Genomic DNA, 16923 nt, shown 5'->3' with positions numbered 1-16923 from the left:
TCACACCAGTCAAGAATTATAGGCTAACAGGTGTCACCTGCTGGGCAGAAAAGTACAGTGACCCGAGGCATCAAAGGGTGGAGCAATTTTCTAAGACACACCCACAGGGAAACCAGATACTGAATATTTCTTCCCTCTGGGACCTGAGCCTGTTCTGGTTGGGGAAAACCTGATTTGGATAACCAAGGAAACCATGCCTAGACAACAGAAAATTACAACCTACACTAAGAAAACCAAAGTTATGGCCCAGTCAAAGGAACAAATGTACACTTCAACTGAGATACAGGAATTTAAACAACTAATGCTAAATCAATTCAAAAAGTTTAGAGAAGATATTGCAAAAGAGATAGAGGCTGTAAAGAAAGAACTGGACATGTATACGGCAGAAATCAAAAGTTCAAAACACCTGCTAGTAGAATCTATGGAAATGAAAGGCACAACACAAGAGATGAAAGACACAATGAAAACATACAACAGCAAATCTCAAGAGGCAGAAGAAAACACTCAGGAACTGGAGAACAAAACACCTGAAAGCCTACACGCAAAGGAGCAGATGGAGAAAAGAATGAAAAAATATGAGCAACGTCTCCGGGAACTCAAGGATGAAACAAAGTACGATAATGTATGTATCATTGGTGTCCCAGAAGGAGAAGAGAAGGGAAAGGGGGCAGAAGCAATAATAGAGGAAATAATTAATGAAAATTTCCCATCTCTTATAAAAGACATAAAATTACAGATCCAAGAAGCGCAGCATACTCCAAACAGAAGAGATATAAAGAGGCCTACGCCAAGACACTGAAGAATCAGATTATCAAATGTCAAAGACAAAGAGAGAATCCTGAAAGCAGCAAGAGAAAAGCAATCCATTACATACAAAGGGAGCTTAATAAGACTATGTGCGGATCTCTCAGCAGAAACCATGGAGGCAAGAAGGAAGTGGTGTGATATATTTAAGATACTGAAAGAGAAAAACCACCAACCAAGAATCCTGTATCCAGCAAAGCTGTCCTTCAAATTATTAGGGAGAGCTCAAAATATTTTCTGACAAACAGACAATGAGAGACTTTGTGAACAAGACACCTGCCCTACAGGAAATACTAAAGGGAGCACTACAGGGTGATAGAAGACAGGAGTGTGTGGTTTGGAACACAATTTTGGGAGATGGTAGCACAACAATGTAAGTACACTGAACAAAGGTAACTATGAATATGGTTGAGAGAGAAAGATGGGGAGCATGTGAGACACCACAAGAAAGGAGGAAAGATAACAACTGGGACTGTGTAACTTGGTGAAATCTAGAGTATTCAACAATTGTGATAAAATGTACAAATATGTTCTTTTACGAGGGAGAACAAGCAAATGTCAACCCTGCAAGGTGTTGAAAATGGGGAGGCATTGGGGGAGGGATGCAATCAGCATAAACTAGAGACTGTAACTAATAGAATCATTGTATTATGCTTCCTTTAATGTAACAAAGGTGATATACCAAGGTGAATGCAGATAAGAGGGGGGGATGGGGGAGGCATGTTAGACACTTGACATTGGTGGTATTGTCTGATTCTTTATTCTACTTTGATTTAAAGTTATTTTTCCTTTTGCTGCTTCCTAGCTGTCATTTTCTTTGTTTCCTCTTTCTTTTGCCTCTCTACCTTCTTTGACTCTCCCTCCTGCCTTGTGGAAGAAATGTAGATGCTCTTGCTTAGTATGAGCAGAATGTTCAATTAGGATGAACTTAAATGTTTGGAAATGAACAGGGGTGTTGGTAGCAAGATGTGAGAATAACTAACAGCGCCAAATGGTGTGTGAATGAGGTGGAAAGGGGAAGCTCAGAGTCATATATGTCACCAGAAGGAAAGTTGGAGGTCAAAAGATGGGAATGTATAAAACTGAATCCTATGGTGGGCAATGTCCATGATCAACTGTACAAATACTAGAAATCACTTCATGAACCAGAACAAATGTATGACAACACAATTAGAAGTTAATAATAGAGGGGCATATAGGGAAGAACTATATACCTATTACAAACTATATACTACAGTTAGTAGTATTTCAACATTTTTTCATAAACAGTAACAAATGTACTATATCAATACTAGGAGTCAACAATTGAGGGGGGTTGGTTAGGGATAGGGGAGGTTTAGAGTTTCCGTTTCTGTTTTTCTTTTTTCATCATTCACTTTATTTCTTGTCTGGAGTAATGGAAAGTTTCTAAAAATTGAACAAAAATTAATTGTCATGGATGCACAGCTGTATGAGGGTACCCAGGGGCAAGTGATTGTACACTTTGGATCTTTGGATAATTGTATGGTATCTGAACAATCTCAATAAAAATGGGGAAAAAAAAATATTAGGGAGAAACATATAAAGCAGGCAAGGGGAAAAATTTTAGTAAAGACCTTTTTAAGTAAAGACCTCATAAGTGAGCAAGCCATGTGGATATTTGTCAGAAAGAACTGAAAGGTAGAGGGATTAGCAAGTAAAAATGACCCATAAGTGACAGAAAAGGAAAAGCAAAAAGGCCAGGATGGCTGACATGCAAGGAATGAAGAGTGGAGTAGTAGGAAATGGAAGGCCACTGGAAAGATTCTGGCATTTACTCTGAGATGGGAAGCCTTGGTAGGTTTTGAGCAAAGGAAACATACTCTTAAAAAAGAATCATTCCAGCTTCTATGCTGGAAATATATGTAACTGCAGTAATCCAAGCAAGAGACAATGATGACTTGGATCAAAGTGTGGATTGGAGTAGTGAGGACTGTGAGATGTGTATGGATTTTTGATGTATTTTGAACCTACAAAATTTGCTAACAGACAGGATAAGACTGTGAAAGAGAGATGACGACATCAAGGTTTCTGACCCAAGCAACTAAAGAATGGAGATGCTGTCTACTGAACTGGGGAAGAATGAATGAGTAGCAGGTGTTGAAGATAATAACAGATCTGAACATGCTAAGCTTAAAATGCTTATAATGCATCAAAATGAGATGCCAAATAGCTGAATATGGAATTCAAGGGAGAGGTTGAAATTAGAAATATAAATTTACAAAGTTGCAAGCATAAAAATGGTATTTAAAACCAGAAGACTGGATGATAACCAATGGAGTGAACACAATCTTGGGTACTCCAAAATTAAGATGGAGACGATTAAGGAACTGTCAGTGAGACAGAAGGCAACAAGGAATCTATGATAAAATCGAACCAAGTGAAAAAAATCATTTTTCAAGGAAGCATGGTTAACTGTGTCAAATGTTGCTTTAGTTTGAGAATTAACCACTGTATTACTAATATACATTTACTTTATATAGTAATTTAATATGGCTAATCATCATCATAGAAACAAAGGTTCCAATATTTTCCCCCATCTATTATGAATTCTAATCTGTTCCTGTTATCATTTATTTTCATCTCCGAACACTTATTAAGCTGAAAAATATTATTCAAGACTTTATGGAAAGCTTCTACCCCATATCTCATGTACTGTGCTATAGTACCATACTTGACTAAGTTATAGAACTAAAAGTAAGCTCTCGTTATCTACAAAACATTAAGGTATTTCCAAATGAAAATTCACTTTCCAACCCTCCCTGACAAACAGTAATCAGAGACCCATTTTTAACTAAGTTATAGTATTGCTGGGAAAAAGTTTTTGACTAAATTTGCATGAACTGGCCATAAGGGTTCCCCTCTACCAATGCAGTCAATGAAGTAGACTACATTTTAACATATACTTTCCCAAATTAACCAGTTATACAAGAATGCACTTAAATTATTTAAAATAATTTCCACCATGCTTCTTGTAGACCACAAGAAGCCACAGAACATTTCTGAATAGAAAAGTGAAAATAAAAATGGTGTCTTGGGAAATTTACAGAAGTAACTGCATCCCAGTGGTAATCTTGCCACTCAGGGGACTACTGGCAACATCTGTACACATTTTTGGTTGTAATAACTGTGGGGGGAGAGGTGGATGCTACTGGTATCTAGTGGGTAGAGGCCAGGGCTGCTGCTAAACATCCTATAATGCACACAATACAGCCCCCTCAACAAAGAATTATCTGGCCCAAAAGGCCAAAAGTACCAAGGTTGAGAAACCCTGCTTCTGTATTCTGAGCTACTTACTTGAGAACCCAAATTAAATTCAAATGTTTGTTAAAATATATACAAAAAAGGGAAACATTCCAAAAAAAGTAAATTAAAATAATTTATTGAGTTGTAACTCGTATTTCATCTTTCCATTTTTCTAAAAAAATTTTTACAATTACCATGCACTATTTTTAGTAATACAGAAAAAAATAAACAACTTTAAAAATCTGGTTTAGTCACTAACTAACCAGCATTGCTCTCCTGTTTTGTCTTTTAAAGTTTCATTTAATTCTCAAGTATTTACTGAAGTGCCAACTATTGCCAGGTTCTGTGATAACAATTAAAAATACAGTGGTATACAAAATAGACAAGGCATATACTCTCAAGGAACTTAGAGTCTGATAGGAGAAACTAACATTAACTAAATACACTAACAAATTATGATCAGTATTTTAGAAAAGCTTGTTCAGGGATGATCTGAATAAATGACACTGAACATCATATTCAAAGGATGAGAAGAAATAACTAGGCAGGTGAAGGAAAGGGGATGGAGAAGGTGGTTGGGTGCATTCTGACAGTCAGAGCAGCACACGTGAAGGGCCTGAAGGGAAGACGGTATTGATATCTTACAGTTAGATGAATTAAAAGATGAGACCATAGTAACTAAGGGAGATAGTGAAGAAGTGACAGAGGTTGAAAAGATGGGCAGGGATCAGTTTTGGCAAGATCTTGAAGATCGTAGTAAGAAGTCTGGATGTTATTCTAAATGTGGTGGGAAGCTAATGAAGCAGATAGGCATGGTTTATTTTTTTAAAGAATCCCAAGTTATTTTATGAATTGGAGAGGGGCAATAGCAGAAACAAGGTGACTACTGTGGAGATAATAATGAGGTAATAATGACCTTCCCAGATTACAACAGTGAGTAGAAACTTAGCAGAAAAGTAAGAACAGAAGTGACATTAACTAAAGTCATACTTACAACCCTGTCTAAAGAAACTGCTCTTTCCAGGAATGCTGCTGCAGAAACACTTACAACCTTGTCTAAAGAAACTGCTCTTTCCAGGGATCCTCCTTCAGAAAGAGCCAAAGATAATGCTTCTCATGACATCCTCCCTATCCACACTCCACAAGACAGCAGACTGGTGGTGGAGGTGACAGGAAAAGCCCCTGTCTCAGGGAAAGCCAATCCATAAGCAGGCCAGCAATAAAAACTTGCTTCAGCTTGGGCAGGGTTTATTAGCTTAGTCAGATCCCTCCCTTAGTAATTTAACACAAAATTACATAAAGACTATGACAGTCAGTACCTAGGAAAAAGAAAACTTAATAGTTGAGTTAGTGGGGGGGGGAACAGTATAGTGAAGATCCATGAATTCCTTCCACCAAGATACAGAATTGGTCTCAACTTTCCTAACATCCCACCCTCTTGTAAGCTAGTCTGAACAATGGTGCTCCTTGTATTCTTAAGAGCCTATTACAAAACAAGTACCCACTAAGGTGGAATTTAATTTGACACATGCAAAAACTGAGGTTGAAAACATTATCAAACCTTTCTAATGGCATATAGCTAACAACATGCAATCCTACGTCTTCCTACTTTAAAAATCAAGCTTTTCCACAAGTCTCAATGGAAGAGTTACATATCTGACCAAAAAAAATTACAGGATTTCCTTTCCTTTAAAATTTAAGGTTTATTATTTATCGTAAATTAGAGTTTACAACAGAACACCCTAGTTCAGAATGGTTGAACATCCCCACAGAGTCAGGGAGAGGATCTGAGAGATCTTCACCTGCTAGAGTGTAAACTCCACCTGAAAAGGGACTTAACCTGCGCTATTCATTGTTTTATCCTCATTGCCTTGAACAGTATTGGGATACAGATGCTGAATACACATTTGATGAACAAATGAATTCCATTCAGGGAAGGACAGAAGGGGAAGTCAATGCAAAGAGCTGCCGAGTGTCCCACTGTCATATACAATTTACCCATTTAAAATGTAAAAATTAAGAGGTTTTTTTAAATATATTCACAAAGCTATATATCAATCAGCACTGTATAATTACAGAGTATTTTCATCACCACATAAAGAAACCCTATACCCATTAGCGGTCACTCTCCATTCTCCCCGCCACGGTCCCAGCTCCTGGCAACCGCTCATCTGCTTTCCGTCTCTATGGATTTGGCTATTCTGGACATTTCATATTAACAGAATCATATAGTGTGGCCTATTAGTGTCTGGCTTCTTTAGTTCAGCATGTTTTCAAAGTTCATCCATGTTGTAGCATGTGTCAGTACCTCATACCTTTTAATGGCCAAATGATATGTCACTGCATGGATATATCACATTTTGTTTATCCATTCATCAGCTGATAGAAATTTGTGTTATTTCCATGTATTGGCTATAACGGATTATGCTGCCTTGAACATCTATGAGTACACGTTTTCACATAGACATATTTTCATATTCCTTAGGTTATACACCTAGAAGTAGAATTACTAGGTCACATGTTAACTCTATGTTCAACTTTTTGAAGAACTGCCACTGTATTCCAAAGCAGCTGAACCAAGTTTACATCCCCACTAGCAACATATAAGTGTTCCAATTTCACCATATCTTCTCCAACACTTGTTACTGTCTTTTTTATTTTAGCCAACCTAGTGTGTGTGAAGCAGTAGTTCATTGTGTTGTTGTTGTTTTTTTTTTCCTTCAAAGCACTCAACAAAATTTAATGAAGTGATTTCTCTGCCATGGAAAAATAAAGGGAGAAACAGAAATGACTAGTGCTTGGCAACATATACAACTGGCTGAATCCCTGGGATACACTTTTGGCAATGTTGAATGAATGAATGAATGAATGATTACAGGCAATTTGCATTGGCTTTTTTGATTAATTCATGTAGCGCTTACAGTCAATGAAAATCACTAGATCTTTATTACACAAGGCTTAAGAGCTATCACGTAGTTGATTTTTTTTGCTTGAATACTTCAAATTTATTTACATTAAATTTTTTTTTATTGTGGAATATAACATATTTACATAGAAGTGGTAAGTTTCTAAGTGCACACTGTGGTTTTAACCTGCATTTCTCTGTAGTGACTAAGGATGCTGAGTATCTTTTTCACTTGTTTATAGGTTTGAAGCCTTTCATCACTTAAAGATAACAGTTACTGTTTTAAAACCGCAGAACAAAAAAGAATTAGGAAAAAATTATTCACGAAATTAAAAGAAAAAATCTGAATACTTGGATATGTTTGATAAAACAGCTGCTCAACAATGGACCCAATTCTATAGATAAACTTGTAATACAACGTACGTCTCCCCATAATATTCAAAAGTGAAATAATGAACCATTCTACATCAGTATTGGACAGTGGCACATTATTTGTCTTCAACAGGCTCAGATATAAGCATGCAATCAAAGCCTGGCCAATCAGAGCCCTTCCTGGACTTTCACTGGAACTCTTCTATCTAATGCCAACTGTGGTCCTGAACTTAAAACTGTCATAAGAGTCAAATTTCCCATTATGCTTAAAACTCATCTGAGTTGGGTTTCTGTTCCCTAAACATAACTACATAGCATAAAAATCATCTATTTTAAAGATGTCAGTCTTAACTTTTAATATCAACATTCCAAAAAGGATGTTATAGTATCCTTCAAGTCACTACCCCAAAGAGCCAGAAACTACGTGGATTTCATAACTTACTAAAGAATCGAGAGGAATGCAACACTTATTTGACAATCTTAAGATGACATTTTGCTTGTTTTTCTGGACCATTGATAGTTGCAAGTAGCTAAAGAGGACCATGGTGAAGAAGGAGGAAGAGTGACAAATAGGACAGGGTCATTTAAGACAACCAAGTGGAAACTATTTAAGTAAGGCTTTCAAAACACAACTATTAAGCCAAATACATTTATGTAACATGTTATACTTTAAGGTATCACAAAGACACACTATAAAAACTAAATCAAGTATTAAGAGTAGATACTAGGTATCTAAAGTTCTCGTTGAACAGGAAACAGAATATGATTTGATTCCTGTATTAAAAAATATGTTCATTACCAAATTAGGAAGCAGCACATCATTTTAGTATTCTGACTATTGTTAAAAAAATTTAATGAAATTCCAGGTTTGTCAAAATACATTAAAAATATAATTTACATTAATTTTAACAGAAATTAAATTAAGGTAGGTGACAGGTGATCAAATTTTTTTCTAATAGTGAATGAATAATAATAGAAAAAAGTTTAACCTTTTTAATAATCCAACAAATCCTGTATTAGCAGGAAATGCCTCTGACCTTAAATCATTTTCCAGTATGGGTAGTAAAGACTGAATTAGAGCTGTTTCCTAGTTAATTTACAATCTTGTGAGAAAACAGTTACAAAATCTAGATAAACATAAAATCTTTATTAACCTACTTACAACACAGGATTAGAGAAATGGAGTCAGAAACTAGTAATTTTGTGACAATTTAGTTGGAGAAAGTAGGCTTTTAGCTGAGTCCTAATGAGGGACTCCTCAATTCGAGTGATGTGATGATTTGGATTACAGCACACAGTTGTACAAAAGGAACTGCAAATAAAATGTTATTCTGACAGGGAACAAAAGTGCTTACTTGGATATAATGTTAGAAGTAAGCTGTTAGAAATAGTAAGAGCCTCCATTCATTCTGTATGTACTATGTGCCAGGCACTATTAAGCACTTACATGTTTCATTTAATCAATTTTACAAGGTAGGAATTATTATCCTTATTTTCCAGATGAAGAAATGGCTTAGCAAGATAAAGTAGCCAGGAATCAGGATTCAAACCCAGGAGTCTATGCTCTTTAATTCCTAAACTATAAAGCCTTTTAAGAACCTGTACAAATTAAAAGTGACAGTCACCTGGAACAGAAGCAAGAATAATAAACTAAGACAGTGGTTACCAAAGTGGGGACCCCTGAGGCCCTTTGAGAGAGTCTACAAGGTCAAAAATATTTTCATAATAATACCAGTAGTATTAATACTCCTTTATTGTGTTAATATTTGCAATGATGGAATGGTAGGAAACACTGCTAGCACCTTAACATGAATTAAGATAATGGCACCAAACTGTATTAGTAGTCATTGGATTTCAGAGTTAACAAACAAACAAACAAACAAACCCAGTTTCACTTAAGAAAGTACTTGACGAAAGAGTAAAAATTTCTTACTTTTATTAAAGACCAGTCCCTTTTTTCTAATATTCTGTGTCATGAAATGGGGATTAAACATAAACCATTTCAGCACTATACCTACCTCTGCAGCAGGATGCTTGTCTGAAGGAAGAAATACTTGTGTGATTGTTTGAAATGCGAATTGAACTAGCCACTTTTTTCATGTAACACCATTTTTACTTGAAAGAATGACTGAAAAATTACGGTTATTCGGACTTAATATTTGGCAGATGGTTTTACAAAAATGAATGAAGTGAGCCTATAGCTTTAAGGAAAACAACTAAGAGTATTTGTTGCTAATGACAAAATTCGCGCTTTCAAGTGAAAATTAGAATTTCGGAAAACCTCTATCTCCTCATGAGCTTGACAGATGCCCAATACAGAAGATATTCCTGATGAACTGCATGGTGATGAATTATTATATCATTGTATAATAAAATGTGCCAGCATTTGGAAGATCTGCATAACTCAGTGAACCAATATTTTTCAAATGACCAACACATGTCTTTACAAAATCATCATGAGTAATAGATATATTTAAAGTGCAAGGTAGGGGAAATTTCAGGTTGCATATGTTACTAGAATAAAAATTCAAAAAAAAAAAAAAAATCCACGGACCTGCACAACACAGTTAACCCAAAATTAAACCATGGACTATAGTTAACAGTACAATTATAAAAATGTGTTCTCATCAACAGGTGGTATATGAGAAACCCATATTTTATGCATTATTTTTCTGTAAACCCGTACTTCTCTAATTAAAAAAAAAAAAAAAAAAAAAAAACCTCAAAGTGCAAGACAGCCCAATGGATTCTGACATAACAGAGTAAGAAAAGTTCACTGATGTGGTTTCAGATTCCACAATGCAACTAACCTTTTAGAAACTACCATTTGTAGAGTTATGGTACAGTATCAAAGAATAATTTCCAAAATTATCTGTATAGACTATTAAAAACACTCTTCCCTTTTCAGTTGCCTATCTGTGTGAAGGGAGATATTCTTCATATATGTCAACCAAACAGCATTATCACAAAAGACTGAATTCAGAAGTACATGAGAATACACTTTTCTTCTCTTAAGTCAAACATCAGAGAGAAAATATGTAACATGGTCACTGTTCTCACTAATTCTGCTTTTGTAAAATAGTTATTTTTCATTAAAAACATTATTTATTATTAATATAAAATGGGTTTGTTATTTTTCAATGAATTAATATTTTTAAAATAAAAAAATATTATTAGAAACCCATAAACAGAAGCTCTTTCAGGGTCTTTAATTTTTAAGTGTAAAGGGTCTTGAACCCCAAAGTTCTGAAAACTTATGACCTAAGGCCAATGCAAGCAAATATATATTGTCCTTATTTTGTAGGTATTGATATAAAGATTTTTCTTAAATTAGCTGTTAAAAAAAAAAGGGAGCTCCCCTTTTCCTGTTTTTGCTAATACACTGTACTTAAACCTAAATTAAAAGCATAGAAAACTGATTGAGTCCCCAGTGCTCACAGTAGACAATGATATACAATTTCCAGTAACCTCTCTGGAAAAAGAAGGAAACACTTAATGAATTCTTTGCTTCTATCTCTCTATCTATCTATCTATCTATCTATTCCATGCACTGTGCTAGCTGCTTTCACATACAGCCTCTTAACCAACTTTGAGATCAATACTAATGCTATTTTTTGAAGAAAGGCCGAGAAGTTAAAGTGAGGTTGAATGGTATAATACAAAAGTATAGATGGAGTTTTTTCTCCTTTAAAATGGACTCAATAACAATTTCTACTTATGAGATTGAGAGACATGAGAATACAGTTAAAAGCATACATAGTAGATGCTCCAAAAGTTAGTTCCCTGTGTTATAAAACTAAACTAGCGAGTACCAAAATCAGGATTCAAGGCTAGGTTTGACTATAAACTCTACAGGCCTCAAACAGACAAATGCTATCCCAGAAAATATTTTTAATGATCCACAACCACTATCATTATTAGGGACCAGTGTTAGAAAAAAATTTACAAACTCTTTTCTGAAAGCAGTTTCATTCTTTTAAACCTATATCACTCCTACAACTCTTCCTAATTCCTAATGTCCTATAAACAAGGACATCCTGGTATCTCTAAAAAATTTATCAACCAAGCAATTCTGAAACTGGTTGCCTTGTAAACCAGGAAAACTGGCAGGAAGCACAAAAACAATCATATAATGCCCAACTATATTTTTATCAGATATTTCATATTGCCACATGCTTGGACTATTATATAAAAAATTAGACAATGGTTATTTTAAGTATAGTACATATGTTCCAAGATTTGTGACAAGAGAGGTCAGTCTCTAAAGTTAACAAGACTTAATACTTCAATAATGCTTTTCACTGAACAATTTAACAACTCCCCAAGGCTATGTCTAAACAACAACAAAAGAGCCGATCGAGTTATTAAACTTTTGCCAACCAAACAATTATTTTTGCTAAAATAATTTGAAAAGTTCATGCTGATTTAATATCTTATGTTGTATGGACAATCAAGTTTTTAATTTTGAAGCATTTTAATATTTTTATGTTTAGGCTAAGTTGCTTTCTAAAGCTGTTTTTTACTAACACCTAATTATTTTCCTAACATAATTTAGGCTTTATGTATCTGCTCTATTTGAACCTGGATACTCGCAGAATGTCCGTAAAAAAATTATCCAGGTTTACGAGAAATTCTACACGAGAATTCCCTTTCTACTCTTAACACATAAAGCAGATGAACTTAATTGTTCTGGTCCGTCAAATTTTTTATTTGAAGATTGGTCACTAACCATTTTCTGTGTTGCTTTGCATACCCTCTCCATGGTTACTATTCTCAAACTATTAATGGTGATCCTCTACCACACTGCAGGAAAGAGCCAAGCCTTAGTGGGTATCATCTGACAGTTCCCGAAAACTATTTTAAATAGACACTAACATATGCCTTCTTAGATGCTTCTGTCTTTAAAGAAAGTAAGCTGACTACATTTCGGAGTAGCCACAACGGCAGGATGAAAGACAGGAATGAATATCAAATTGAAAGCTATGCCATTTACAGTTCTAAAACTCAGAAATTACATTAAAAGGGGCATTAATTTCCTCTGGCCAAACTGCCCTTCAATAATAAGAATATGAGCAATTACATGTTTCAATATTCATTTTCCCCACTGATTTTAAATTTAATCTATCTTAAGTTATATACGCACGCAGAGAGAAAACAAAGAACCAACTGCAAATAAGAGAATAGGAGAATCAATTACACTGAATCCTATTAAATCCCCTCCCTCCCCACCAAACAGGAAAGCTGAAGGTGATAAAATGCTCAGAGAATTGTCTGGCATCTTCCTAACATTAACCTATTAATCTTCACAACACTCATAAAGCAGATGTCAAGCACCTCCAGTTCTACAGATGAAAGGACCATTAAGACCAAGTGATTCCCCCAAGGTCACACTCAAAATTGGAGATCAGATTTAACTAAACTCTAAGACTTTGTACTAATCATTATTTCTAAAGAAACAAACAAATAACAGATGAAACCAAAAATTGGTACAATTACTTCATTCTATAGGCTATCCTCTATACTGTGCCACATGTGGCTATTAAGTACTGGAAAGGTGGCTAGTCCAGACTGAAATATGCTGTAGGTGTAAAACATAACCAGTTTTGAAGACTGGGTATGAAAAAGGAGAATATAAAATATCTCATTAACTTTACTTTGATTAAATGCTGAAATGGTATTCTGTAAATATTAGATTAAACAAAATATTTTAAATTTAATTTCACCCACTTCTTTTAACATTTTTAAAATGTGGTTATTGGAAAACTAAAATTACATATGTGGTTTGCATTACATTTTCATTGGGCAGCACTGGTCTGCACTCTTCTCCAAACACCTCCTAAAAACAGATCTCATAATAAGACCTAAATCAAAAAGCATTTTTTCCCTAGGCTTTGTTGTAGCACAGCATAGCCATATTTTCTCAGAGAGAAATGGGCATAATTGATGTTTTGAAAGACACAGACATATAAGCAATTAACAAATACACAACACAGATTTCTAATGCTAAGGATAATAAAAGATACTCATTTTACTCAGGTATATGTGACTCACAAATGAGGAGAAAGTGTGCTTTCCCATTAGTCATATGTCACTTCCTTAGGTGGAAAAGTGAAAATATTCCTATTCCTAATGTACCTACAGGGATATCAAAGTCACCAGATGATGCCCGTAAGATACTACGAACATGTCAAAAATCTTCCTAATATATATTTATGGTTATTTAAAATCACACAGCAATAATGTTTTTCTAATACAGATTTAGCATTTAATCTTTTTTTTTCATTTAATCTTATTTTGACTAAAGAGATAAATTGTAAGGAAAAACATCAATTTTTTAAAATAAGCAGCATGGTGCAGCCACTTTAGAAAATACTCTGGCAGCTCCTTAAAGTTAAACACAGTTACCATATGACCCAGCAATTCCACTCCCAGATACATAGCCAAGAGAAATGAAAACCCATGTTCATACAAACATATGCACATAAATGTTCATAGCAGCATTTTGCATAATAGCTAAAAAACGGGAACAACCCAAATGTCCAGAAACTGACAAACAAAATGTGATATATCCATATAATGGAATATTATTCAGCCAAAAAAGGAATAAAGTACTGAAATATGCTACAACATGGACAAACCTTGAAAACATCAGGTTAAGTGAAAGTTAGTTACAAAAGATCACATATTGTATAACGCCATTTACATTAAATGTCCAGAATAGGCAAAGTAGGGTGAGGGTATCTGGGGAGAAATGGTCTGCTAATTGGCATGGGGTTTCTTTTAGGGGTGATGAAAATGTTCTAAAATTGATTGTGGTAATGGCTGCACAACTTGTGACTGTTCTAAAAACCAATGAATTGTAAACTTCAAATGTGTGAATTGTTTGGTATGTGAATTACATCTCAATGAAGCTGTTTTAAAAAAATGCAGCCAAAAATGTACAAGAAAAAAAGGATTATAGGAACTTACCAAGCACTAACTGCTATTTTTCTGGATTTTGTAACTTTGTGGTACTTGTCAGCTTTTCAAAATTAGTAATTTGTGATGCGTTTTTCTCATTCTAGGTAAATATTCATTTAGTAAAAAACTTTTTCATCGTATTGTTGCACAACTCGATAAATTTACTAAAAATGATAAACTGTGCATTTAAAATGGGTCGGTTTTATGATAGTTAAGTATATCTCAATAAACTTGTTAACCTTTTTTTATAAAAAAGGAAATCACAAGGATAATGACTCATATTAACTTTAAAACAATCACAGAATTTACAGCCACACCCCCAGACACCTAATATCCATTTGAAACACACTAAGACAGCCCTAACTAACTACCTTATAGTAAGACTGAATGACTATGTGGAAATCCTCAATATAGCTACTATCTGTCAAGCAAACTCAAAGTTCAGAGACAGGCAATGGGAATTTTAAGATTTCAATATAAAATATGCAAAGGGACAACATAAAACATACCACTTGACCACTTTTCTTAAAAAAACTAAACTCCTGATTCAGATGCTGAATGGAAGTATTTAAAAAAATCTATTTACTTAGACTCTTAAAGCCGAAGGGAAGTTTTCTATGAAAAATCTCAGTGATTTGTGTATGTTGAACCCACACACTTTATGCAGACTGAGAACTTCGGCAGCATCTGTATCTAAGACAATGAAGCCTTTTTTGTTTGTCTGTTTTAAATAAAACGTGATGGTGCCATTCCATAGCCCACCCCATCCCCCACTACCACCACCAGCAGGTGGAGGGAAAGGATACTGTAGACTAGAGGATGACAGCTTTGTATAACCCTTTGGGCTTTATATGTAAGAATGCAGCTGGTGGTCTCCTCTCAGGAGGGGGTAAAGAGATTTGTGTACAAGCTGAAATAAGGGGGATCCTTTGCCTGAAGAGGGCACACCGTGAGCCACATCTTGATTCAGCTATATGCAGAGTAAAACACAGGCCGCTGGAAGGCACTGTTAGCATCACCAGGATGGCCTCTCACGCCGGGGGTGTTTTTTCAACGGAGAAGTTGACTCCTGTAGTTTGGACATCAGGGGGAGGCAAGGGTAAAGCGGGAGTCGGGAAGACCAGAAAAAATGCCTTTAAGTGAAGACGCCTCGGGCCTCGCCGAGGAAGTTCCGAGCCCCACTAGGTTGCCACACGCTCGCCCTCCTCCCCCACCGCCCTCCTTCCCCCGGCGCCAGACGTCGGTGCCGGAGTTAGAGCCGGAATCTCCGCCGCTGCCGGGGAGGGGACCGCAGTCCCGCAAGGGCAGAGCCGCGCCCGGCCTCCTGCCGCGCGGCCCAGCCTCTCGTACCCGCGCCGGGCTGACTCCGCGGGGCAGGCCTAGGCCGCGCCGGCCGTTCCCCGGCACATCGCTCCCCCGCGGAGACGGACCAGGCCCGACACAAACTTCCCGGCGCGTTAGCAGAGGCGTCACGGACGGGCCGGCCCCCAGCGCCATTCCCCCGCGGCCCGGCGGCGGCTCCCGCCCCTACTCTCCACACTCGGAGTCCTGGTGGGGAGCGGCCCGAGGCCCATGGTCCCCACCCCTCCGGTACCACGGAGTTTACCTCCAGGTCGCGGCCTTTGTTCTTGAAATTCTTGAGCCGTTGGTTGTCCAGTTTCTCGTTGTCCGCCATGGCCGGGCCGGTGACTCCTTCCCCCGCCCGGGCCCCGCGGGATCCGCCCCAACCTTCGCGCCGCACCGACACTCCCAGGAACCGGGCCGCCGCCTGAGCTGCTATGCCCGCCGCGCCGCCGCTTCCTTCCTCCTCTCACCTGCCTCAGCCGCGGCCTTCTCCTCCTTTACCCGCCCACCCCCCCTCCCCGCCCTAACCCCAGCGCGACTGCAGCTCGGGCAAAGACAACTGCGGGGCCGGGCGACGGCAACGGCGGCGGAATGCGCTGCCGGCTGAGAGGGGGAGGCGGCCTCGATCTCAGAGCCCCGGCGCCGCGGCCACGCCCATCACCGTCAGCCCAGCTCACCGATTGGCCAACCGGGCTCCGGCAAGCTCGACCAATAAGAAAGAGCGATGGAGAGCGGGGGTGGAAAGAGCGAACGGAAAGGGGAAGCGAGAGACGCTGGGAGGAAAGGGCCGGAGGCGGCGAGCGCGGGGAGGGGAGGAGGAAGAGAGGAGGAGGGAAGAGGCGCGGTTGAGGCAGGACGGAGACGGACCATGTGCCTCCTGAGGGAGGGGAAGGGAAGGAAAGAGAAGTAGAAAACTTGAGGGGTGGCCGGAAAATGGAAGGAGAAGCCCGGCAACGGGAAGGAGAAGCAGGGACAGTTGTTTTCTCCGGTTGTCAGGGTAGTCCCAGGTGTCGGAGTTCCAGGGTCGAAGCTGAGTTCAAGTACATTCTTTTTTTCCGCCTATGTGTCCTGCCTTCCAGGGCATTCCTTGGGCACGCCGCTGGCCTTGCCTCGCCTACATTTGGGATGGGGGACCTCTAGCTCCATTTCTTGGCAGGGGTTCCGGGCTGCCAGAGGGCCGAGCCTTGGAGCCAGGATGGGCGGCGGTGATGTGCATCACGGGGCTCAACGGTGGGTAGAAAAAGAAAGGGGCGCGTTAGACAAATCCGATAAAA

The 16923-nt window shown here is 38.0% G+C and overlaps 1 protein-coding gene across 4 annotated transcripts in view; it reads right to left on the bottom strand.

Annotated features, from left to right (window-relative positions):
* KPNA4 (karyopherin subunit alpha 4) overlaps positions 1-16139 on the bottom strand; it is a 90269-nt gene extending 74130 nt beyond the window's left edge. The window contains exons 1-2 of one of the 4 annotated variants that reach the window (XM_037841626.1): positions 15912-16046; positions 15239-15374 (exon numbers count right to left, since the gene is read on the bottom strand). In XM_037841626.1, coding sequence (XP_037697554.1) covers positions 15239-15265 — 27 coding nt within the window. In that variant the 5' untranslated portion in view covers positions 15266-15374; positions 15912-16046. Of the gene's footprint in view, positions 1-14314; positions 14339-15238; positions 15375-15911 lie in introns of those variants that run through there. The other 3 variants (XM_037841633.1, XM_037841617.1, XM_037841642.1) reach the window with 3 other exon arrangements.
* Positions 16140-16923: the final 784 nt, after the last annotated feature.

Source organism: Choloepus didactylus, chromosome 1, assembly GCF_015220235.1.
Source record: "Choloepus didactylus isolate mChoDid1 chromosome 1, mChoDid1.pri, whole genome shotgun sequence".
Lineage (NCBI taxonomy): Eukaryota > Metazoa > Chordata > Mammalia > Pilosa > Megalonychidae > Choloepus > Choloepus didactylus.
The sequence above is the reverse complement of the archived record's forward strand: the minus strand, read 5'-3'. Positions and strand labels throughout refer to the sequence as shown.